The sequence below is a fragment of the Macrotis lagotis genome, chromosome 3 (assembly GCF_037893015.1).
Source record: "Macrotis lagotis isolate mMagLag1 chromosome 3, bilby.v1.9.chrom.fasta, whole genome shotgun sequence".
NCBI lineage: Eukaryota > Metazoa > Chordata > Mammalia > Peramelemorphia > Peramelidae > Macrotis > Macrotis lagotis.
The window spans coordinates 232,517,336-232,542,426 of NC_133660.1; the positions used below are offsets into that span (position 1 = coordinate 232,517,336).

At 36.2% G+C, this 25,091-nt stretch overlaps 1 protein-coding gene across 2 annotated transcripts in view; it reads left to right on the forward strand.

Moving 5' to 3' along the window:
- The first annotated feature begins 621 nt into the window (after positions 1 to 621).
- The window catches only part of TSG101 (tumor susceptibility 101), an 89,420-nt gene continuing 64,950 nt past the window's right edge, over positions 622 to 25,091 (forward strand). The window contains exons 1-4 of one of the 2 annotated variants that reach the window (XM_074230147.1): positions 622 to 764; positions 6,799 to 6,883; positions 10,833 to 10,898; positions 14,103 to 14,266. In XM_074230147.1, coding sequence (XP_074086248.1) covers positions 723 to 764; positions 6,799 to 6,883; positions 10,833 to 10,898; positions 14,103 to 14,266 — 357 coding nt within the window. In that variant the 5' untranslated portion in view covers positions 622 to 722. The remainder of the gene's footprint in view (positions 765 to 6,798; positions 6,884 to 10,832; positions 10,899 to 14,102; positions 14,267 to 25,091) is intronic. The other variant, XM_074230148.1, reaches the window with a different exon arrangement.

Genomic DNA, 25,091 nt, shown 5'->3' on the forward strand with positions numbered 1-25,091 from the left:
GGGCCGTTCCTCTTGGGAGATTTTTAAGCAAAGAGCAACCGATCCACTAGGCTTTGCTTATACCCCCGAGCGTCCTGGGTCCTTCAGGGCGCTCAGCCACTGGCCTGGCCTCAGAGGGGCGTGAACACTTATGAATACTGTTTGCTGGGGGGGGCTAGGTGGCGCAGTGGATAAAGCACCAGCCTTGGAGTCAGGAGGACCTGGGTTCAAATCCAGCCTCAGACACATAATAATGACGCAGCTGTGTGGCCTTGGGCAAGCCGCTTAACTCCATTTGCCTTGCAAAAAAACCCTAAAAAACAAAAAAACCAACTCCGCTGTAGCTTCAAAGGTGGTTGAAGGAACCTCTCCCTTCGGAGTCTTTCCTGACTCAACCCAGCTCCCTCATTTTGCAGAAGGGGAAACTGAGGCCCCGGCCCGCTCCCTCCCTCCCCCCCAGAGCCGCTTCTCCGGGGACCTGGTTTACGGCGTCGCGCCGCGACCTGCGACCTCTAACCTCTCGCCCCGGGAGCTGCCGGAAGTGACGCGACAGAAGCGGAAGGGCCCGCCCCCTTGGCCCACTTCCTGTTGATCCGAGGGGAGGCGGAGACGGAGGAAGCCGGAGGGGGGCGAGGAGGGGCGGGGTAGCCGCGGCGGGGCGCGTCGATTGTGCGGGGCGGCCTGGCGCAGCGCCCGAGCGGCGGCGGCTGAGTTCGCGGGCCCGGGGGAGCGAGGTGGCCGTCATGGCGGTGCCGGAGAGCCAGCTGAAGAAAATGCTGAGCAAGGTGAGCGCTCGGGCCGCCTCCCCCGAATCCCGGGACAACGGCTCCCGCCGCGCGCGCGCCTTCCCAGGCCTCCCCGGGCGGCCGCGGGGCCTCGGGCCCGGGCCCCCTCCCGCCGCCGCCCGGCTCGGAGCCCCGGGCGGAGCGCGGCCGCCGCGGGAAACCCGGCCGGGAGCGCCTGCTCGGCGTCGAGCCCCGCTGGCGCGAGCCTTCATTTAGGAACGCCCGGCTTCCTCGCCCGCGCCCGGCCGCTTCCAGCCCGGGGCTCCCCGGGGCGCCCCGACCCAGGCCGGAGCCGCGCTTGGGGTTTCTTCCGCAGGTCAACTTTGTTCACTACTCTCCGGAGCTGCTGACGGGGAGCCCAGGGAGGATCCGGCGTCACCTAGAGCCCAGAAGGGGGGCGGGGAGCCCTGCATTGTACACAGGTCCTCAAAAACACGCGATTTCTTGTATTCTGGATAGTGTTTTCTTCCCAACAACCACCAGCCATTTTTACGAACCAATTAAAAAAACCTTTCAAACTATTTTAGGATTAAATGGGAAGAAGCTCTTAAAATTAAATGATAACTTCAGCCAAATTTGACCTAAGTGAAGTTACTAAGCAAGGAGGTTATCATATATATATATAGAGAGAGAGAGAGAGAGATTACTTACATATATGTAGTGTTTGGGAAATGAAATCAAATGACATTTACATATATAGTAGGAAATGAAATCAAGTGATTTATTTACTTCTGTATAGTAGGAAGTGAAATCAAGTGATTTATTTACTTCTGTATATATAGTAGGAAGTGAAATCAAGTGATTTATTTACATATATATATAGTTTAGGAAATGAAATCAAGTGATTTATTTACATATATATATAGTTTAGGAAATGAAATCAAGTGATTTCTTTACTTCCATATATAGTAGGAAATGAAATCAAGTGATTACATATATATGTGTGTGTGTGTAGTTTAGGAAATGAAATCAAGTGATTACATATATATGTGTGTGTGTAGTTTAGGAAATGAAATCAAGTGATTTCTTTACTTCCATATATATAGTAGGAAATGAAATCAAGTGATTACTTCTCTCTCTCTCTCTCTCTCTCTATATATATATATATATATATATATATATGTAGTTTAGGAAATGAAATCAAGTGACTTATTTACATTTTGTAAAACCTTGGAGACCACCACCATTTCCCAGGGGATGTAATTTTTGGAATTTTATAAATTTTATAAATCTGTCGAGAATCCATTAGAATTTGAACCTCGGGACTAGACAAAACTTATCTAAAAGTTAGATTCTTGTTGTTGGTCGGTAGCTAGGGACTCTTCGTGATCCCATTGGAGGTTTTTCAGCAAAGATACTGCAGTGGTTTGGCCATTTACTTCCCCGGTTCACTTAATAAAAGAGGACTTGGAAGAAAACGGGGTGAAGTGATCTATCTAGATGTGAACGCAGGAAGATGGGTGCTGACTCTGGCTGCTCTATACAGGGTGCCATCTCTCAACTCTAGATGTGGTTTGAATGTTGTGCCATTGGAATGCCTTATTCTGTAATGATATTATTTTTATTTGTAAGATGTTTCAGTTGTCAGTATATCTTAGGTAGTTTTAATAGAAAACATTTTTTCCCACAAATTCTGTTTTATATTTGAAAAATCTACAATTTCTCCAAGATAATTGCTGACTTTTTTATTCTTTAATACTTTTGGTCTTGCTATTAATCTAAGGTCTGTATGTAAATACAACATAAATCAGAATTATTATTTAAATTCTGTTAGAATAAATACATTTTGGGGGGGTTGATTCTGTTCACTTGATATGAAACAGTCTCAGTTTTGAGTTTAGATTCCATATGTATAATATATATGTACATATATGTTTATGGAAGGGGGAGACAAAACATGACCTAGTGCCATTTAATAAAGTAGGGAACAAACTGCCTTAAAAAAATTTTACAAAATTGTGAGTAAAGGAAGTCAGAATTTTAGCTTGAAAGAGACCCAGGCCAACTAATTCACTCTTACTGTGCAGATGAGGAAAAGGCTGGTCACCAAGCATTTTATTATTAAAAGCCAGGCACTGAGATACAAAGAAGATTAAAAGACAGTCTCTGCTTTTAAAGAATACATAGTCTAAAAGAGAAGATGGTGTATCAACAAACTATAGATGGAATAAATTGGAGCTAATCTTAGGGAAGCCTGAAGTAGGAAAATTTGGAGAAAACTTCTTGCAGAAAAGGGGAGCTTGAACTGAGACTTGCGAGAAGTCAAGAAAACTGGAGGCTGAAATGTAGAGTAAGAGATTTCCAGTTGTGGGAAAACAGCCTGTGAAAAAACTGTCAGTAGATGAAGTATTTTGTTTGAGAAACAACAAGATCAATGTCACAACCTTAGCTCAAAGAGCTTGTGGGTTAATTTGGAAAGCTAGAAAGGAATAAAGAACTTTAAAAGACAAAGGATTTTATATTTACTACTGGATGTATTAGAGGGCCACTCATGGTCAGATCACAGCATTTGACAGCTGAATGTGCAGGGGTAGACTGCAGAGGCAAGAGAAAGTGACAGAGGGGCACTGACCAGCAGATTTGTGTTAAGGCTTGGGATGATGGGGACCTGAGTCCTGGTAATGCTAGAGGAGAACAGGTGTTACAAAGATAGGTTGTAAAGGCAGAGAAAACAGATTGGATTATTGGCAGCAGATTTGGATTATTGGGAGGGTTGGGGGTGAGAGATGAGTTAAGGATGATAACATCTAGTTTATGGAGCTGCACTAAATAAGAAAACAGACCCAGGAAAGGTAAATGAATTTCCCAAGGTTCAACAGTGTCATATTTTTACCTAAGCTTTATATTCCAGGGCCTGTTCTATTTTATATGATGAAAATGATTGGATTATTTTTATTTTTAATGTTGAAAAAGCTTGAATTAGATTGGCTGGACTTTTCTACTGCATAATATTTATGTAACAATTGGAATAGAATATAGATTATTTAAGATTAAAAATTTGGGTACCCTCTGCCAGTACTTTTTTTTCCTTCTGAATAAAAATCTGAATAAATTTTTTCTGAATAAAATCCATATGTTTCTTGAGGCAACTGTTTTTGAGCTAGAAGGTACTCAACTGAAGTCCCCTTGTTTGGGTTACAGGTCTCCAATAGTTGCTCTTCAAAGAGGACTTGAGAAGGTGATGTCATGGCATCCAAGTGATTAGGATTTAAGTGAGGAAGGACTGTGCAAAGTCACCAGCCTCATTGCACTCTGTCCTCAAGAGCCATCTGGGTCCAGTGGCAAGATATAATCTTTCCCAGGTTTCTGTTTGTCTGGGACAACACCCATTCAGTGATTAAAGCAAGATAAGAACTGAGTCAAAGAATGACCTCTTTAAGATAGTCAAAAAAAAAAATCTGGGAGAAAATAACTATTCACAATCATTCTGAGCCCAAACTATAACCAATCCGGAGATCCACAGTGATTTGGGTTTAAGGCATGACACTTAAAAGAATTATTGCCAACCTAGCCTTCCTCCAGATCTGATTGACTTCCATGCTAAAGTTGTGAATTTACAAAGAATTCTTATCTACTTTCTCTTACCTCTTTACCCCCATATCCCTTTCACTCCAGAGTAAAAATAAAAAAGGACCCATATTTTAAAATGTTATCTATACTATTGCTATCAAACTCAAGCAGAAGCAGTTACACAGCATAGTAGCTTTTGTTTTTTAGTCGTTTCAGTTGTGTCTACTGCTCTGTGTGGCTCATTTGAAGTTTTGGCAAAGATTCTGAAGTACTTCTATCATTTTTTTCTTGTTTTATTGAGATACATGGTAAATTTTGCCTTCAAGGAAGAATACAAATCAACCAAAAAACATTTTAAAACAAAACATTACACATGCAAGGAGTCATAGATAAAAACAAAGAAGGCACTCAGTGTGACAAAACTAGACCAGACACAAGAAAAGTTAATGAATACTTAAATGAGCCATTTAACAACAATCATAATGTCCCATGATTAGTTGTTAAATAAATTATATGGATAAGTGTGAGGCTGTGGAGGCATCTGGGAAGACTTCATGGAAGAGGTAGGATTTGAGTTGGGCATTGAAGGGTAGTTAGGAATTTAATTGGAAGTATGCCATGACATCACCTTCTCAAGTCCTCTTTGAAGAGCAACTATTGGAGACCTGTAACCCAAACAAGGGGACTTCAGTTGAGTACCTTCTAGCTCAAAAACAGTTGCCTCAAGCAACATGGATTTTATTCAGAAAAAAATTTATTCAGATTTTTAATCAGAAGGGAAAAAAAGTACTGGCAGAGGGTACCCAAATTTTTAATCTTAAATAATCTATATTCTATTCCAATTGTTACATAAATATTATGCAGTAGACCCTCCCATAGTAAGTGGAGAGGAGCAAGAGCAAAGCTTAGGAGAGTCCTATGAAAATTAGCTTGTTAGCTTGATTAGGATTGAATAGTTCTTGCCAGGAAATGGGGGGTGGTGGTGGTGGAAAGGTCTATTTGCTGAGAACTTGGTAAAGTCATAGACTGGTCTATTTTAGAGTTGAAGGGTCCTTGCCGGTGTAGTCCAACTTTTATTTTATAGGTGAAGAAACTGGAACCCAGGGAGGTTGTGACCACCACATAATCCAGGTTTAAGACTTGCTGATCATCATTTATCTGGCCACAGCCCTCTGGACCTGAACATCCTGCCCGAGGATGCTGGCAGTGCTAGAATTCATGCCTAGCCAGGCCTTTGTCCCCCTGATTCAAGGGTGGAGAGCACAGAGAGCCTGGCAGCACCACCAGTTAAAAGAGACTTGATTTCCTCTTCCCCTGCCCTCCTTCCAGCTCCATTTGGGGTATTATCTGTCTTTGAAAGAAGGGGTTGTTTTTTGCCTTTATTTCTTTTCCCCAGGTTCACACAGGATCTGGCACATGCTAGGTACTTGTTTGGTTGAACTCCTCTGTGACCTCTCACAGCCAATTGCTAATTGTTGATTATATCTCTTTAAGGCTTCTCATGTCACTTCTATTTCTTTTCACTTCTGTGACTAGCTCTTAGTCCACCCTAAACTACCACCTCGTTCAAACTTTTCACTCTTACATATATATAATTAATTTCTTTTGTAATCTTGTGCATTTTATTTTGTGTATTTAAAAACATTCTGAGAAAGGGGTCTAGAGTCTTTACCAGCTTGCCATAGGAATCTGAACACTCAAACAGTTGAGAACTCTCTAGGATGAAAAAATAATTTCCTGTCTTTTAAAACCATTCACAGTATGGCTCTACTCTACCTTTCTTTTTTCCTTGTTTTAATTTTTGCAAGGCAGTAGGGTTAAGTGGCTTGCCCAAGGCCACACATGTAGGTAATTATTAAGTGTCTGAGGCCAGATTTGAACTCAGGTCCTCTTGACTCCAGGGCCAGTGCTCTATTTACTGTGCCACTTAGCTTTTCCTCCACTCTACTTTTCCAAATTAATTGCATATTATTCTCTTTAATCCTCTGGACTTTTCAGATAAATTGATCTGCTTGCTGTTTCTGTATTTTACAATTTCTCCCTTCTCTGTACATTTACACAAATTTATCCCCATATGTGAAATATATTCCCTTTTCACTTTTGCCTTGTGAATATCTCAATTTCTTTAGTACTCTTTTGGACTTCTCCCTTACCTCCACCCCTCACTCTTCCCACCCCACCCCCATTCTGCTAGTGCTCTTTCCCTAGTTGTTCCTCTCTGTGTATATATTTTAAAAATTAATTTTCTGTATACCTATTCTCTGATTTTTTTTCCTATTCTCAACACAGTAACTACAAAGTTGGCAAGTACTTATTAAAGTAGGCTGAGCCCCTAACTTTCTGATTCCAAATCCAGAGCTCTTTTTCTTGGTTCAAACCCTTGCAGACAATTCTAAGGAACTGAATTTTATCAACTTTTTTGTTAGAAAGCAGTGTCTTGGGGAAGACCTCCAAGGTATATTTGGGCTGCACTTTCACATTAAACTCTTTTTTTTTTTTTTTTTTTTTTTTTTTTGTCTTCTAGTACAAGTACCGAGACCTAACTGTGCGGGAAACTGTCAATGTTATTACACTGTACAAAGATCTCAAACCTGTATTGGACTCTTATGGTGAGTGATCTTGTTTGTTTTTTAATTAAAAAATCTGTAGTGTACTGCAGTATTACTGTTTGTTTATATGATTTCCTGTTTCCTTTATGTTTGTCAAGTTTATTATCTAAAATTTAACTTTTATCCTTCTGAAAGTAAAGGATGGCAAGGCAAAATGGGCAGTTCTTCTACATTCATAGGCTTGTAACTAAGGTTTAAAAAAGCTAATCATTTCATCTTTTAATTTTAGAAGTGTTTTCACATGGAACATAATTATTTTTAGAAATGTCCAAGTCTATACTGTGAATTGGTAGTTAATATTGATCCAATCTAGTAGTATCTGGATTGGTATACCAATTATAGATAGTATTGATGGCGAGGTGTGATTCACTTTTAATGTTATTTGAATTGTGATGCAAGTTCACATCAAAAACAGATCAACTTCAGAAAAATGGTTTGATGCACTTAGTGTAGTTGAGTTACTAGTCTTTGAGGCAGTATAAACAGTCTTGATAAAGCCTTAGAATTATTACAACTAGATAATCCAATAATTCTAAAGATTTATTTTTGGCCATATTTTTCATTTAAATTTGATTTAAAAATTCTATCAAAGTTGTAGACAGACAGATTATATTTAGGTGATCTTCAACATTATCCTAGAACAAGTGATATGGTATACAAAGTTTTATACAGAATGAATTTTCTCTCAATATCTAACCCCTTAGGAAAAAAAACATTTGTTGTACAAGCAACTCTTATAGTCTGCCACCCTGAAACCTCAGCTTTGTCCTTCTAAAACAATATATTCTAATGCTAACACTTTTTAAAGAGTACTCTTGGTATGAAACTGGACCATTGGTATAGAACTTTGTATTTAATAGCAATACATAGGGAGTATGCTATTGTCATAATGCTCCTGTAACAATTAGATTTGAGAGACTAAAGTGAGTTTTCTGTCCAGATTCAAGTAAGCAGCAATTTAATTTAATGTGGTAGTTGGAACACTTAAGGCTTGTTATAGGTAAATGAATCTAAATTGACATAGGATTTGGAAAGCATATATTTAATCAGTGCAATAATATATAAATATATATAGCTTAAGTTCTATATAGCTATAACTAGTTCAAATTTCCCTTTGACATCATGTTACGGGGGAGGGAGAAAAACTTCCCTTTAAAGATAAACCAAAGAACCACAGTATTGTCTCATTCTTCATTTTGTGAAGCATTTTGCAGACACTCTTCAGTTACTCCTAAACATCTAATTTCATTGAAGAATTTCCCTTTTAAAAAAAAAAAGAAATGTCCAAGTCTAATTCATTTTATAATTAGAAAATTTACCTCATTGCTTTGACTCTCAATAATTGTTTGAGGCCATGGAGTTTTTGAGTTTCCTGGAACTCTATGTAGTCTAGTGCTATTGCCAAACCAGCACGCGCGCGGGCGCGCACACACACACACACACACACACACAGAAGTAGCCTAGAATGCTGAATTTGGAGGTAGCAAACCTAGGTTTGATTCCAGATTATGATTCTTGGTTTCTTTGTCAACTTAAGCAAATCATTTAACCTCTCCAAGCCTTCAGTTTTCATCTGTAAAATGAGGAGAGTTGGACTAGATGGCTTGTAAGGGCTTTTTTAGCTCGGGCTGCCAATCTCTGTCCCTTTATATTTTTCTCTTTAAGAGCTCTCTTTCTCTTTTTGCCTGCTCTAGATTTGTGCTTTGGGACTTCTTAGTAAGTTCATTGGTTGAGATGGGACAACTTTGCCTATTCTTAACATTCCTTGGTCTTTTTTATACTTAAATATAACATGTTTCCTGCAATGACTTTATACCTTATTTTTCCATCTCTCTCACTCATAAATACATAGACAAGTTTACAGAATGAACTGCTTCACTTTCATAGACATAGAACGTTATTGGATGGGACCTTATAGTAAGATCTTTCACAAAATTAGAAAATAGAATAAATATATGTCAGTTTTGTTTTATAATTCATTTAACGTTGTATACATATTTTGCCCCTGGTGTTTTCCAAAATGAAGCTTGCATTTGGAGTCACCCCCAAAAGTCTTCCAGTGCCCTAAATTAACCTATTTTCATTTGGCTTTAATTTGACCATCCTGATGATACTTGACTATTTCTCAGTATCCTTTGTCCGGTTCATAATTTTCCTCCTACGGGAGCTTTTGGGAGTACTATATTTGTTCTTAGCTTTGTTTTCTCTTGGTTCTTAGTTTCTTTTCATTCTCTTCACTCTACTCAAATTCCACTTGATGTGGGAGGTTTATTCTGGTCTATCCATGTATTATCCTTGACCCATTTATCCATCTTCCCATTCCATTGAGGTGACCTTACTTTTAATCTTGCTCATAACAGTTTTTGCATGTTCTTCCTTTTTTTCCCCTTTCTATCCCCATTGCTCTTTACTAGATTATTGCAATAGCCTCCTTATTGGTCTATATCCCTCAATTCTCTTGGTTGTACTTCTGTCAAAGTAATTTTCCTTAAGCTCAAATATAAACATGATTTTCCTACTCAGTCGATTTTAGTAATTTCCTTACTGCATCTCAAATAAAATACAAACTCTGATGTTCAGTTCTTAAAATTTTCCAACCTGGTCCCAAACTATCTTTACTATCTCACTAGTTATTATCCACCTTCCTGCACTTTTCATTCTAGTCAAATTGACCTCTGACTCTCACTCATACCCCATCTCCATTCTCTGTGCTTTTGGATAGGTTTCTTCCCCCATACTAGGATATATGCCTTGGTTGTCATCGGAATTACCCCCCTCCCACAGGCTTCATATTCTGCATAAGGGTTTTTCCTGACACAGCCTTCCCACTGTCTCTCCCCAGCTACTGTTGCCCTTCTTCCTAAACTATCTTTTATTTAACTACTCTATACAGTTGATATTTGGTATGTGTATATATTCATCCCTCAGTTAACCGTGAAAATAGTGTTTTGTTTTGTAACTAATAACTTATATCCTTACTAGACTCTAAACTGTCCTCTGCCTGGGATATACTACTTCCTCATTTCTGTCTTTTTAAATTCCTCTCTTCCTTTAATATTCAATTCAGGAACTCCTACCCCACCCCCCATCTCCCTACTGTAAGATATAGTTGTTCTCTTCCCTTTCAGATTTTCCTAATGTACTTGATCTAGTTCTTTTTTACCTTATTGAAGGGATTTTTAACTTGAAGGCCCTAGGGGTTTGTGGATAGATTTTAAGGGGTCAGTGGTTGGGAACAATCTTCATTTTAATATGATTCCCTTCTAATCCTATTTATTTTGTGTTATATATTTCAAAGCATTCCAAGGAATCTTATCTCCCTCTCCTTTCTAGTAGAAAATAATTTCCTTGAAAACAATAACTTTTAAATTTTTTCTGACCTTAGGCTTAGTATACAGAGAGTTTTGCTAATTTTTACTAATTCTTAATTGAAACACAGTGAAGTAATTGAATTGATATCAAAATAGGACTTAGGTTATGCAGTATAAACAATTTTATTTGCAATTTTTGGATACCTCATACATTCATTTTCTAAAAATTAAATATTACTGTGTATTTGAATGTAAAGTTTATAGTAACAATTAGTTCTTAGATCATACATATTACAATGTTATGTTCTGTGTGGTAGTATTTTATAATGGTTATGTAAGTAACCAATTTGGGGAACCACATCTTAATTTTCTGTGAGCGATAGACAAGTGTTCATATGCATTCCATCCATTTTTTTCAGAGAATACAGAAGCAGTTTGCTTATGTGTATTTTCACAAGTAGATCCTTATTGTGTGATTTAGCAAATAAATTATACTTTGTTGGTTTTTGGTATATTTTATGGATAGTATATTATACATAAGAAAGAAGATTTTTAAAAGACAGTTTCAGTTTTAACTACATTATTTGGAAGCACCTGCTAGAGTGCACACGATTAAAACCTTGTTTAATTTCTTTTAGTCTTTAATGACGGCAATTCTAGGGAGCTAATGAGCCTTACTGGAACAATTCCTGTGCCTTATAGAGGTGAGTATCACAAAGCATTTTTTCAAAATAGGAATGTACATTGCCTTACACATAAGACCGTTTTCCTAAAAAAAAAATGTATGTAAATATAATGATGCTTTACCATTAACTAATAATGATTCATCTTCATTTGGTAAGAGACTCTCACAATTTGCTTGCCTTCTTAACCTTTCTCAAGTCCTTAGTGATTTGTAATATGATTTTAGGTAAATTGGGGAAGGGGAGAAGGAGCTCTGAGTCTTCTAGTTCTGTAATGTGAGAGGTGGAAGGAACCTCCTAGTCACCAAGAACCCCATAAGTTATCAGTGCGCAGTGTCCTGTGTTAGGGAAACTGCTACTAAGTGATAGTTTATCTCCAAATCCATTTAACATTGATTTTATTTTTAAAATTTTCAACAAGTATTTATTAAGCATTTGCTATTTGCCAGGCACTCTGCTAAGTGATAGGACTACAAAGGCAGGCACAAAGAAGAGTCCCTTCACATTCTTGTAGAACTTTAACATTTTAATTTTTGGCATATCTGGAAATTTTGCATTCCAAAATTTCTCCCTACTTTTAGCCCCTCCTCTAGTCATTGAGAAGGCAAACAATATATCAGTTATGTATGTGAAATCATGCAGAAATTTCCATATTCGTCATGTTGAAAGAAAAATAAAGGCAAGAAAACTAAAGTGGAAAAAAATTAAAACATTTCACACTCAGAGTTTCTCAGCTATCTTTCTGGAAGTAGACAGCATTTTTCATCATGGGTCCTTTGGAATTGTCTTGGAACACAAACATTTATTTAGCACCTACCATGTATGTTTCAAGCATTAAATAAACCCTAAGGGCACAATTAATAAAAAGAAAGACAATTATTTCCCTTGAGAAGCTTACAAGTCTACTATGGGAGACAACAAAGAAAGGAAACCAGAAAGTAAGGGAGGGTCTTCTACTTCTGTATATTTGAAGAGCAACAGATACAAAGTGGAGTGAACTGATTCGAAATGATGACCTTAACATGGGAGGAGTATCCTGTTCTGTGGAATTAGACATCTGAAGCTGCATCTCATAGACTTCTTGTTAACCTCTCCAAACCAGACTCATTCCCCTCTATCTTCTTCTCAGCCCAGCTCTCCTGTTACTGTTAAGGACACACCTCCCTCCTTGTCACATCACCTCAACTTGCAACCTTGGTGTCATCATCCTCTCTTCCCCCACCTCCACAGCCCATCTGTTGATGAAGTCTTCTTGTTTCTTCTTTCTCAGGATCTCTCTTAGACATCCCTTTTGTTCTACTCACATGACCATTGCCCTAATACAGGTCCTTGTCACCTCTCAACTGGACTTCCTGGTTGGTGACATCTTTTTTTACTCCAGTTCATCCTCTACTTAGCTACCAAAGTGTTTTTTTAATAGATAATTTCAAGCATTATTTGAAATTACATTTTAAGGTTGAAGTTACTAAACAAATCACAATAAAAAAAAATTAAAAGGATCAGTCTAACCTCAAATCTAGGGAGAATCCTCTCTGCTTTGTGCCTGCGTAACCAGAAGTGGTGAGCATTACTTATTCCAAAAGGCAGTTTGCTCAAATTGATTTTCATAGAACCTGATCTGTCTGAACATGTTAAGCTCATTCAATAAACTCTAGTAACTCCTTCATAGCTGTAAATCAAGTATAAAATCCTCTCTTTGTCACTTAATTACCATTACAATCTTTCCCCTTCTGTTGTTAGACTTCACTCCCTCCATGCACTCTGTGATCTAGTAAAACTACCTAGAATGTTCTGCTCCTTTCCCTCTGCTTCTTGGTTTTCCTGGCTACTTTCAGGACTCAGCTTAAATCTCAACTTTACAGATTTTCCTGATGCACCCTTCTCCCTTTCTAAGATTTCTTCCTATTTAACCCTGCATATAGCCTATTGATACAGTTATTTGAATATTTTCTCATTAGAATGTTAGCTTTAGAGCAGGGACTATGTTTTGCCTGTCTTTTATCCACAGTGCTTAGCACAGTATTTGGCACCAAGTAATGCTTAATAAATGCTTGACTTGACTGACTGGCATATACATTGAAGCATCACCAATTTATTTTGTATATTTAATAACAACTTACCTGTACTTGTTAATGGATTGTGATTTCTTGTCTGAAAAATAAATATAAATTATATAGACCTTAACCTCTGAGTGACTTTAATAGTGATAGGACATTTAGTTATGCATTCATACAACTGTACTTGGTAGAATTTACTTGTTAGAATGGTATGGTTTCTGTTCAACAAATTAATGCCATTACATTAAAACTACTGATATGAGTAAAGTCATTAATTTTTAATTCTAAATAATTGTACTGCTAGAAATGTCAGCTACACTGAGATACTGTTAAATGCCTTTTTTTAAGCAGTTAACAATATTTAATTGACAATTTGAGGTCCCATCATCTGGCTGTGGATGAGGCTTTAGAAACTTAATAGTCAGATGACTCAATCTCGTCAACTGCTTCTCTTTGTTTTTAGGAGAAACTTGGCCCAGTGGAAAGAACTGGTTTTGGTGTCAGAGGAGCTGGGTTCAAATTGCACTTTCCACATTAGCTATGTGATAATTTGAGGAAGCCACTTAACCTTTTTTTAGACTTCGGATTCCTTATCTATAAGGAGGAGGTTGGACTGGATAGCTTCTGAGGTCTCTTTCAGCACTAGACCTGTCATTTCATATTCATTTCATATTATTTTTCCTTTTATGTCTCCTAGCCTCTACTGTCTTTAAGTTTTGAAATAACAAGAGTTAGATAACACAGAATAGATTGTATAAAAATATATCATCTCCCTTTTATCCTATTGAAGTGTTCTGTAGACTAAAAACTTGAGAAACTTTTAAAATATGATTCTGAAACCAAGGAAATAGACTGATTGGTAGATTTGCAATAGTAGGAAGTACTCTTGGCTTGAACTCTTTTGAATTTACAGCTTAACTTTACTACTTTTTAAGTCTGTTACCTTTTCCAAATCATTTATTATGATGTCTTTAAGCCTCAATTTCCTCTTTTAAAGGAAGAGATTGGTATGTGATCCTTAAAGATTCTCCATCATTTCAAAAAATGCACTATTTTTGTGTCTTTGTTTTAGTTTGACTTTGTGCTATTTTATTGCAGTTATTTATCTGTTAGGGTAAATTGAAAGATCTAAAAATAGAATAATTGAAGTCTCACTTTTCCCTTTTAGGTAACATATACAATATCCCAATATGCCTGTGGCTGCTGGACACATATCCATATAATCCCCCTATCTGTTTTGTTAAGCCTACTAGTTCAATGACCATTAAAACAGGGAAGCATGTTGATGCAAACGGAAAGATCTATCTTCCTTATTTACATGAATGGAAGCATGTAAGTATATGACCTTTATACTGATTCTAATTTTTAATTGGGGTTCTAGGTTTTTTCCCTTTAGAGTAAGCAACAGATATTTAATGAGCAACTGCTATGTTCAGGATATTTCAGAATATATAAAAAAGGTATAAGGCAGTCCTTGACTTTAAGAAATTTGTAATCTACTTCAGTAATAACACACACATATAGACTTTATTTTCTGAAACCTTGGTATTGTAATTTAAATAGGAGCTTTATGGATCTTTCATCTGAGATATGGAAATTCCCTTCAGAGACATCCTCAAACTAGGTGTGGTTTTTTTTTTTAATTTCCTCAACATATTTGTTTTGAGTTTTATATTATCCCCCCTAATCTTGCTTCCCTCTCCTCACCCCCACAGAAGGCAGTCTTTTAGTCTTTACATTGTTTCCATGGTATACATTGATCTAAGTTGAATGTGATGAGAGAGAAATCATATCTTTAAAGAAGAAAAATAAAGTATAAGAGATAGCAAAATTACATAAGATAACAGTTTTTAACAGTTTTTTTTCCCAAAAATTGAAGGTAATAAATTGGTTTTTGTTCAAATTCCACAATTCTTTCTCTGGATACAGATGGTATTTTCCATCACAGATAGCCCAGAGTTGACCCTGATTGTTGCACTGATGGAATGAGCAAGTCCATTGAGGTTGATCAGCACCCCTATGTTGCTGTTAGGATGTACAGTGTACTTCTGGTTCTGCTCATCTTGCTCAGCATCAGTTCATGCATATCCTTCCAGGCTTCCCTGAATTTCCATGCCTCCTGATTTCTAATAGAACAATAGTGTTCCATGACATACATATACCAGTTTGTTAAGCCATTTCCCAATTGAAGGACATTTGCTTAATTTCCAATTCTTTACCACCACAAACAGGGCTGCTGTGAATATTTTTGTGCAAGTGATGTTTTACCCTTTTTCATAATCTCTTCAAGGTGTAGACCTGAAGTATAGTGGTATTGCTGGATCAAATACTATGCACATTTTTGTTGCCTTTGAGTGTAATTCCAAAATGCTCTCCAGAAAGGTTGGATGAGTTCACAGCTCTACTAACAATGTATTAGTGTCCCAGATTTCCCACATCCCTTCCAACATTGATCATTGTCCTTTCTGGTCAGGTCATATTGGCCAGTCTGAGAGATCCGAGGGGTACCTCAGAGATGCTTTAATTTGCATTTCTTAAAGTAATGATTTAGAGCAGTTTTTTCATTTAACAATGGGATCACTTTGATTTCCTCATCTGTAAATTGTCTTTGCATATCCTTTGACCGTTTGTCAATTGGGGAATGGCTTATTTTTTTGAAAATTTGACTCAGTTCTCTGTATATTTTAGAAATAAAAAAAAGAAATGCATCCTTTATCAGAAATACTAGTTGCAAAAATTGTTTCCCAATTTACTACATTTCTTTTTATCTTGGTTACAGTGGTTTTGTCTGTTCAAAAGCTTTTTAATATTGTATTTAATATTGTATTACTTTGTAATGATGTTCTCCATCTCTTCCTTGGTCATAAACTGCTTCCCTTTCCATAGATCTGACAGGTAAACTACTCCTTGATCTTACAGTTTGCTTATAATGTTTTTTTATGTCTAAATCCTGTATCCATTTTGATCTTATCTTGGTATAAGGTATGAGGTGTTGGCCTAATCTAAGTTTCTTCCATACTAATTTCCAATTTTCCCAGCAGTTTTTATCGAAGAGAGAGTTTTTATCCCAATAGCTGGACTCTTTAGGTTTATCAAACAGCAGATTACTATAATCATTTCCTGCTATTGCACCTAGTCTATTCCAGTGATCCACGACTCCATTTCTTAGCCAATACCAGACAGTTTTGAGGAAGGATGCTTTATAATATAATTTTAGATCTGGTAAGGCTAAGCCACCTTCTTTTGCCCTTTTTGTCATTGAATCCCTGGAAATTCTTGACTTTTTATTTCTCCATATAATTTGCTTACAATTCTTCCTAACTCATTAAAGTGATTTTTTTGGAATTTTGATTGGTAGGGCATTAAACAGGTAGTTTAGTTTTGGTAGAATTGTTATTTTTATTATATTAGCTCAGCCTATCTGTGAGCAGTTGATATTTGCCCAGTTATTTAAATCTGATTTTATTTGTATGAGAAGTGTTTTGTAATTGTTTTCAAAAAGTTTCTGAGTTTGCCTTGGCAGGTAAGACTCCCAGGTATTTTATTTTGTCTGAAGTTACTTTGAATGGGATTTCTCTTTGTAGCTCTTTCTGTGTTTCTTGCTAGTCATATATAGAAATGTTAAGGATTTGTGAGGGTTTATTTTATATCCTGCGACTTTACTAAAGTTGCTAATTATTTGTAGTAGTTTTTTTAGATGATTTTTGGGGAATTCTCTAGGTGTACTATCATGTCATCTGCAAAGAGTGAGAGTTTTGTCTCTTCCTTCCCAATTCTAATTCCTTCAATTTCTTTTTCTTCTCTTATTGCTGAAGCTGACATTTCTAATACAATATTGAATAGTATAGGTGATAATGGGCACCCTTGTTTCACCCCTGATCTTATTGGAAATGCCTCTAGCCTATCCCCATTGCATATAATACTTGTTGATGGTTTCAGGTAGATTCTGCTTATTATTCTAAGGAACAATCCATTTATTCCTATACTCTCTAGTGTTTTTAGTAGGAATGGGGCTGTATTCTGTCAAAAGCTTTTTCAGCATCTATTGATATAATCATGATTTCTGGTAGGTTTGTTATTGATATAATTAATTATACTAACAGTTTTCCTAATATTGAACCAATCCTGCATTCCTGGAATGAATCCTACCTGGTCATAGTGTATTATCCTAGTGATAACTTGTAATCATTTTGCTAAGATTTTATTTAAGATTTTTGCATCTGTATTCATCAGGGAGATAGGTCTATAATTTTCTTTCTGTTTTAACTCTTCCTGCTTTAGGCATCAGCATCATATTAGTGTCATAGAAAGAGTTAGGTAGAGTTCTGTCTTCACCTATTTTCCCAAAGAGTTTATATAGCATTGAAACCAATTGTTCCTTAAATGTTTGAAAGAATTCACTTGTGAATCCATCTGGAGATTTTTTCTTAAGGAGCTTAATAATGGCTTGTTGAATTTCTTTTTCTGAGATAAAGTTATTTAGGTTGTTAATTTCCTCTTCATTTAATCTGGGCAACTTAAATTTTTGTAAATGTTCATCCTTTTCACCTTGATTGTCAAATTTATTGGCATAGAGTTGGGCAAAATAATTCCAAATTATTACTTTAATTTCTTCATTGGAGGTGAGTTCACCTTTTTCATTTGTGATACTAGCAATTTGGTTTTCTTCTTTTTTTTAATCAAATTGATCAGAGGTTTATCAATTTTATTGGTCTTTTCATAAAACCAGCTCTTGATTTTATTAATTCAATAGTTTTCTTTCTTTCAATTTTCTTAATTTTTCCTTTAATTTTTAGAATTTCTAATTTGGTATTTAATTAGGGGGGTTTAATTTGTTCCTTCTCTAATTTTTTAGTTGCATATTTAGTTCATTGGTTTCCTCTTTCTCTAAGTTTTTCATGTAAGCATTTAAAGATGTAATATATCCCCTGACAGTCGCCTTGAGTGTATCCCTTAAGTTTTGGTATGTTTTTTCATTATTGCTATTAGGATGAAATAATTAATTTTTTCTATAATTTGTTGCTTGACCCACTCATTCTTTAAAATGAGATTATTTAGTTTCCAATTAGTTCTGGGTCTGTATCTCTCTGGTCCAATATTGCATATGATTCTTATTGCATTATGATCTGAAAAAGATATATTCACTATTTCTGCCCTTCTGCAATTGATCATTAGGTTTTTATGCACTGGTACGTGGTCAGTTTTTGTGTGCCATGTACTGCAGGAAAAAGTATATTCCTTTCTATCCCCATTCAGTTTCCTCCATAACTTTTATCATATCTAAATTTTCTAACAATCTATTTACATCCTTCGCTTCCTCATGTTTATTTTATGATTAGATTTATCTAAATCTGAGAGCCTCAGGTTGAGGTCTCCCACTAGTAGAATTTTACTGTCTTCCTGTAGCTCTTTCAACTTCTCTATAAATTTAGATGCTATACCATTGGATGCATGCATGTATAGAAATGAAGTTACTTTATTGTCTGTGGTACCATTTAGGAGGATATAGTTTCCTTCCTTCTCTCTTTTAACACTGTCTGAGATAAGAATTGCTACCACTGCTTCTTGCACTTCAACTCAAGTAAAATATATTTTGTTCTAGTCTTTTACCTTTATTCTATATGTATCTGTCTGCTTCAAATGAGTTCCCTATAAGGAGCATAATGTAGGATTCTGGTTTTTAATCTACTCTGCTATTCGCTTTAAGGGAGAGTTCATCCATTCACATTCAAAGTTATAATTATTAACTCTTTATTGTCCTCTATGCTATCTTCCCTCTGTTTGTATTTTTCCTCATTTTCCCCTTTATCCATATTCCTTACTGTTTTGTTTCTGAATACCACCTTTAGTGTGCTTGCCCTCCTATATCAATCCCCCTCCCATTTCTTTCCCTTTCCCCCTTCTTCCCTTCTGTTAGTTTCCCTTTTTTTTCTGCCCCTCCTCATCGTCCCCCCCTTTTCCCCTTTTAATACTTGAAAGGTAAGATAAGTTACTTAACTGAGTGTAAGTTAACTTTAAGCCAAGTCTGATGAGATGAAGATTCAGGTCGTTAGAGCCTGTCTTCTCTCTGCCCTCTTGCCAGGTGTGTTTTTTCAACTCAAGCAACTCTTTCCCATGATTTCTCATAATCACTATGGGGTCCACTCAAGATACTAGGGGACATTTCCCTTGTAATATTGAATTTCACATTTATAAATTTAACAAGTGTTATATGCAAAACAATTTAGAACAGGAAAATATTTTGTTCCAACTCAGGAGTATTCCATATTTCCTAGATCTTCTCCCCTCCCAAGAATATTCTATATTGAGTAGGGAGAAATCACTATGGGTTCTGGTGAATAGGGAAGTGCTTTCTAGAGGGAAGTCTAATTTGTTCCAGACTTAAAGATGGGTAGTTTTCAGATAGTATAAAAAGGCATTTTAGACAGAAATTGCAAGGGATGAAGGCAGAAAGAAGATGCAGACAATGTGTTTAGTTTATAGTTTTTTAGTTTGTAGTGTATAGTTTAATCCTGGTCAGGGTCAAGAGGTTGTGTAGGGGAATGATTGAGGCTAAGAATGATAAAACAGGTTGAGGACCAGATAAGCAAAAGAGCCTTGGATGCTATGGGTAGTGAGAAACCATTGAAATTTTTTAATCATTGTAGTGGTGTAATGTAAGCAGGAAAATTAATCTGGTAGCTTGTAAGTAGAAATGGATTGGGAAACAGTAGAAATTTAGAGGGTTTTTTTTAACTAAGCTCATTTTGACCACCTAGGCTCTAAAGTTAGAAAGTTATGCTAAGTTTCAGTTTAGAATCAAATTTGTAACATTGTTGTGCATCTAACTATATTCGTACAGATGTGATCACTATCTAGAGCCCCTGGATTGTGAGAGCAAAACCAATACATGGAGAGCTGAAGGTGGAGAAAGGAGCTGCAGTTCCTCTAGAGTAAGGAGAAAGGAGACCAAGGGCTTACAAAGCAGGGAGCTTTCTTTGGCCAGCATTTCATTTACTATACTTGAAACATGGGGAGTATATGTAAAATCTCTAAAAGGGTCTGTGGGAGGAAAAAACTAAGAAAGTGAGGATTCTACTGGTCTAGAACTATATTTTGTTCAGATTTAAATATAACTATAATCCTCACTGTATTTTTTATTTCAAAAGCTGTAGAATCCAGAGAGTAAAATTAGCTTGATAGCATGGGCTATAGATGGCCAAGACAAGATCTAACCCAAAACAAAAGGTTACTTTTTGTGGTTGAGAGTATTGACAGAACAGAACAAGTAAATGAAAAACAAAGAACTTAATGTTAGACTGAGCTTAGAATTGTTATCTTGTTGTTCAGTCATTTATCTTTGTGACTCCATTGACCATAGCAAACTTCTATCCTCCACTATCTCTCAAAGTGTTTCCAGATTCATGTTCATTGTTTCCAAGATGTTCTGTCTTTCCATTTCATCCCGTCATGCCCTTTCCTCTTGTCTCTACTCTTTCCCAACATTAGACTTTTCCAATGAATCCCATCTTCTCATTATTGTAGCTTCAATATTTGACTTTCCAGTGAATAGCCTGCACTAATTTCTTTTAGGTATTGATTCGACCTCCTTGCTTTCCATGGGACTCTCAAGTCTTCTCTAGTACACAATTTGAAATCATCAAACCTAGAGTACTCGACTTTCCTTATAGTTCATGTGCTTCTAAAAAAAAATCATAGCATTGACTATATAGACCCTTATTGGCAAAGAGATGTCCCTTTTTAGTATGTTGTCCAGATTTTCCATATCTTTCCTTCCAAGGAACAGGTATCTTTTAATTTCAGTATTTTAATTGCTGTTCATAGTGATCTGTTAGCCCCAAAATATAAAATCTATCACAGTTTTGATGTCTTAGTGTTTGCTAAAACAAGATCTTAATACCATGAATGCTGCTGAAGTCCCAGATCATCATCAGTGCTTAAAAATCTTCTGAAGATATTTTGAAACCTCCTGTTTTCTTTTTTTTAATAGCACATTAGTATTATATTACATTCATATACCATAACTTAGCCATTCCATAATTGGTTATTACCCTCTTAGATTTTAGTTTCTTAGAAAGAAAGGCTGCTATAACTATTTAGTTCTCTATATATTTTCTCTTTGATCTCTTTTTTGTGGTATATACCTGGTAGTGGTATCACTAGATCAAATTGTTGCCACTGGGATTTGAGGTAGCCAGGTAAGGAAAGACTAAGGAATTTGCCTTTTGTCTGGGAAGTTTTAAACTGCTCAGGATTTTATTATAAAATATAGCAAACTGGTTAAAAAAACTTTTCTTCCTCCATAAAGATCAACAAACACTTTAGAATAGGGTGGTTAACAAAAGGCTAGGTACAGTTTACAGTTGCTTGGTAGAGACTGAGACAGAAGGAGATAAAGATAATCAGAGAGAGAGAGAGAACCAGCTTGAGCCAGAGGTCCGATTTAGTTTTTATAGTATTGTTCCCTTATCTGGGCACTGAGGGCAAAAAGGAGAAATCTTCCCCTTGTGACCAAAAGCAGGTATAGAAGATTGAAGGCTGGGGTTTGGGAATAATTTTACATAAAACAGTGAAACAGTAGGAGTCAGTAGAGCAAAGAGCCTTCCATACCCTTAAGATTCCCAGATTTAACAGCATTAAAAGAATTTGTTTCTGGTTATAATTTTTCTATATTCATAATTATCTGCATTAAAATGACTTTCAAGAATAACTGGGCATATATGCATCCATGTGCCTGTTCATTTGAGACCTGCTACCTCCAAGTGTTTTAATTTGTATTTTTTGTATTTTTAGTGATTTGAAATTTTTTAACATAATTATAGATATCCTGAATTTGTTCTCATAAATTAGAATGTTTTTTTCTATGACTTGGAAAATGAGACCTTTATATTTGTAATATTATACCTTGTTGCTGTATATACTTGTTGCAAAGTCCGTTTCTTCCCCCCCCCCCCCCCCCATCATCCTGTCTGTCGGGGTGACCATTGATTAGCCAACAATAGGTGCCAGATCAATTCCATTTGGACATTGTTTGGGCCCTTTCTAACTCAAAGTGAATGTAAATAGCAATTGTCTCTATTTTGACCAGAAACCCTCCTAGATTGATCTCCTGTTTTATTTATTTTTTTGGTGACCTTTGCAAAAGAGGTCATTCTTTGCTTCATTTCTTCTTTACCTGCCTTAACCAGTGGGTGTTGCCTCAGTCAAACTTAAAAAGGCCAAGATCTATCACTACATCCAGAGCCTTCTCCAGTCTTCCCCATCCATATCTTGCCACTGGATGGCTCCAGAGGAGAAAATGAGGCTGGTGACTTGCTCACTTAATAAACCCATTTCTCTTGCTTATCATGGCATCACCTTCCTGATGTCATGATCTTCTTTGAGAACAAAGGGCAAAAAAACAACTATGAACTCTTAAAAAGGTGGTAATTTCTTCATCAAATGATGTGACTTTTTACCTCTTTGACACATTTCCATATGAATCTTGCCAATATGATGTGAGGCATTGTCCAAATTTCATTTTTTTCAGGCTGCTGTCCAGTTTTTCCAGATTTTTTGGTTTGGGGGTTTGGGGGGGGGGTCAAGTGGTGAATTCTTAACCTAGTTGATAGGATCTGACACCAAGTTCATTTGCTTCTGTGTGTTGTGTACCTAAATCTGTTCTGCTGATAAAGCTGTCTATTTTTAAATCTAATACTGTACAACATGTTGTATGTAGTTTTAGATATAGGCTTTTGGGACCCCTTAATCCCTTGAGATCCTTGATGTGAGGCTGGGTTTTTTTTGGTTTTTTTTTTTTTACTCTGGATGGGTTTTTTCCATCAATTCTATAAAGTAAATCTTTGATACATTAAAGGAATGACACTAAATAAATAAAAAGGGATGGCAATAAATACATACCTTAGATATAATCATTTTTATTATCAACTTGGCCTACCCATGAACAGTTGTTCTCCAGTTTACTTAAGTTTGCATTTTCTGTGAAGAATGATTTTTGTTTATTTTTCATCATAGGAATTTTTATTAACAGATCACTAGAAAAATAAGCATGGTAAAGACCTTTAGTTCATTCTTCTAATAAGCCTGTTAATCTGGTCTTCCCTGTTTGTATTCCTTATGGTAGGCTTTAGTTTTTTCATAGATTAACTTTTATGGAGCCTTTTTATAGTCATCTTTAGGTATTTGGCTGTCAGTATTACAAAAGTCTTTCACTTTTTCAAGAGAGATTCTGGAACAGATGGTAGCTTTTTCTTTTCTTCTATGCCTGCCTTAATTCCAGCTGGAAAAAGAACTGAATAATGTGTTGTAGTTGCAGTTCCTATTTGTTTTGTCTTGCTTAGATAAGCAGCTAAATATTTTATACAGTCTGTATTCATCTTAAAAATGGATTTTTTTTCTTTCTAGGAATTCTAGGAATACTGGTTCAATTTAATAGTATGCTATTTCTCTTTGAAAGTTGAGAAATCAGAACAAATCAAATAAATGACCAGTTGTACATGTTTAAAACAGTTCTATATAATTTTGGCTTTGGGTTTTTATATGTTACATAGAACTTATACATACCTGAATATTTATTGAGGTGTGCAAAGCTTTGAAGTATTGGTTCAGAATGGATTCCTTCTATCATAAAAACCATATTACAAATCTTAATGTTTTACCTTTATATTTCAGAACAGACCATGATCAATTTTCTATCACACTTGAATAACTCTTAGGAAAAAAAGCATAATAATGACTGATTATAAACATTGAGAAGAGCTTTTAGTCATAGGTTTAGGAAATAAAAAAATTTTTTTAGATTTTTTTTTTGTTGTTTGTTTTGAAAGGCAATGAAATTAAGTGGCTTGCCCCAAGGTCAAAACAGCTAGGTATTTATTAAGTGTCTTAAGGCAGGATTTGAACTCAGGTACTTCTGACTTCTGGACTCTATCCGCTTTGACACCTAGCTGCTCCAGGAAATAAAAATCTTAATTTAAATTTTGATCACATACTTTAATCAACAGTGTAACAGTATTGTTCTTACCAGTCCACATAACAATCCTAATTCTCACACCTTCTAATTCTACTGTTTGAAACCACTCTAGAAATTTCTCCCCAGAGCATAAAACCTTCATTAACTTCAAAGCTTGGTTGAAAATTTTTCAAAGATACAGGCAGGAACATTAGGCAAATCAAACAACTCTGAGGATACCTCAGTCAATACCAGATTGACTAATGTGACAAAAAAGGAAAATGTAGGAAATTGAAGGTATGACTATCCATTTAGGAATGATTAAATTAGGAAATAAAAAAAAATTTTAGGGTTTTTTTTTTGAAAGGCAATGAGGTTAAGTGGCTTGCCCAAGGCCACACGGCTGTGTAGATATGACTGTGATGAAATATTGTGCTCTAAGAAATATGATACTTCTGAAAAGTGTAGAAAAACTTGCGTGAACTGAGCAGAATTGGGAGAACATTGTAGTAACAACAATATTGTGGATGATTTAGCTATTCTTTGAAATATAACAATCTTAGACACTTCGAAAGGATTCATGATGAAAAATGCTATCCACCTCCAGAGAAAGAATTGCTAGAATCTGAATGCAAATCAAAGCATACTTTATGTTTTTCTTATTTGAGGGGGGGAGGTGGGACTAATATGGAAATGTTTAATATAACTGCTAATTTGTCTTCTCAGTGCAGGGAAAGGGAGGAAGGGAGGGAATTTGGAACTCAAAATTTTAAAAGATTAATGTTAAAAAATAGTTTTGACAAAGAAAAAATAGTCAAGTAGGGGCAGGTAGGTGGCGCAGTGGACAGCATCAGCCCTGGAGTCAGGAGGACCTAACTGAGTGCAGATCTGACCTCAGACACTTTTAATAATTGCCTAATTGTGTGACCCTTGGGCAAGTCACTCTTAACCCCACTGCCTTAAATTTTTTTATTAAAAAAAAAGTCAAATGTGAATATACTTGAGAAACCAGGTGAAATTAAGTCTGACTTGAGATACTATTAATAAATTCATTTTCTTCCCTCAAAGAACTTAAAGAAACCTAAGGTTAAGAAATAGCATAAACGTACAGATAAATAAAGCAATTACAAGAGTGAGTGGAGGATTAAGTTAAGGTGAGATGGGTCCAAAATTGTATTAGTAAATTAAAGTTATTTGACATGGAGT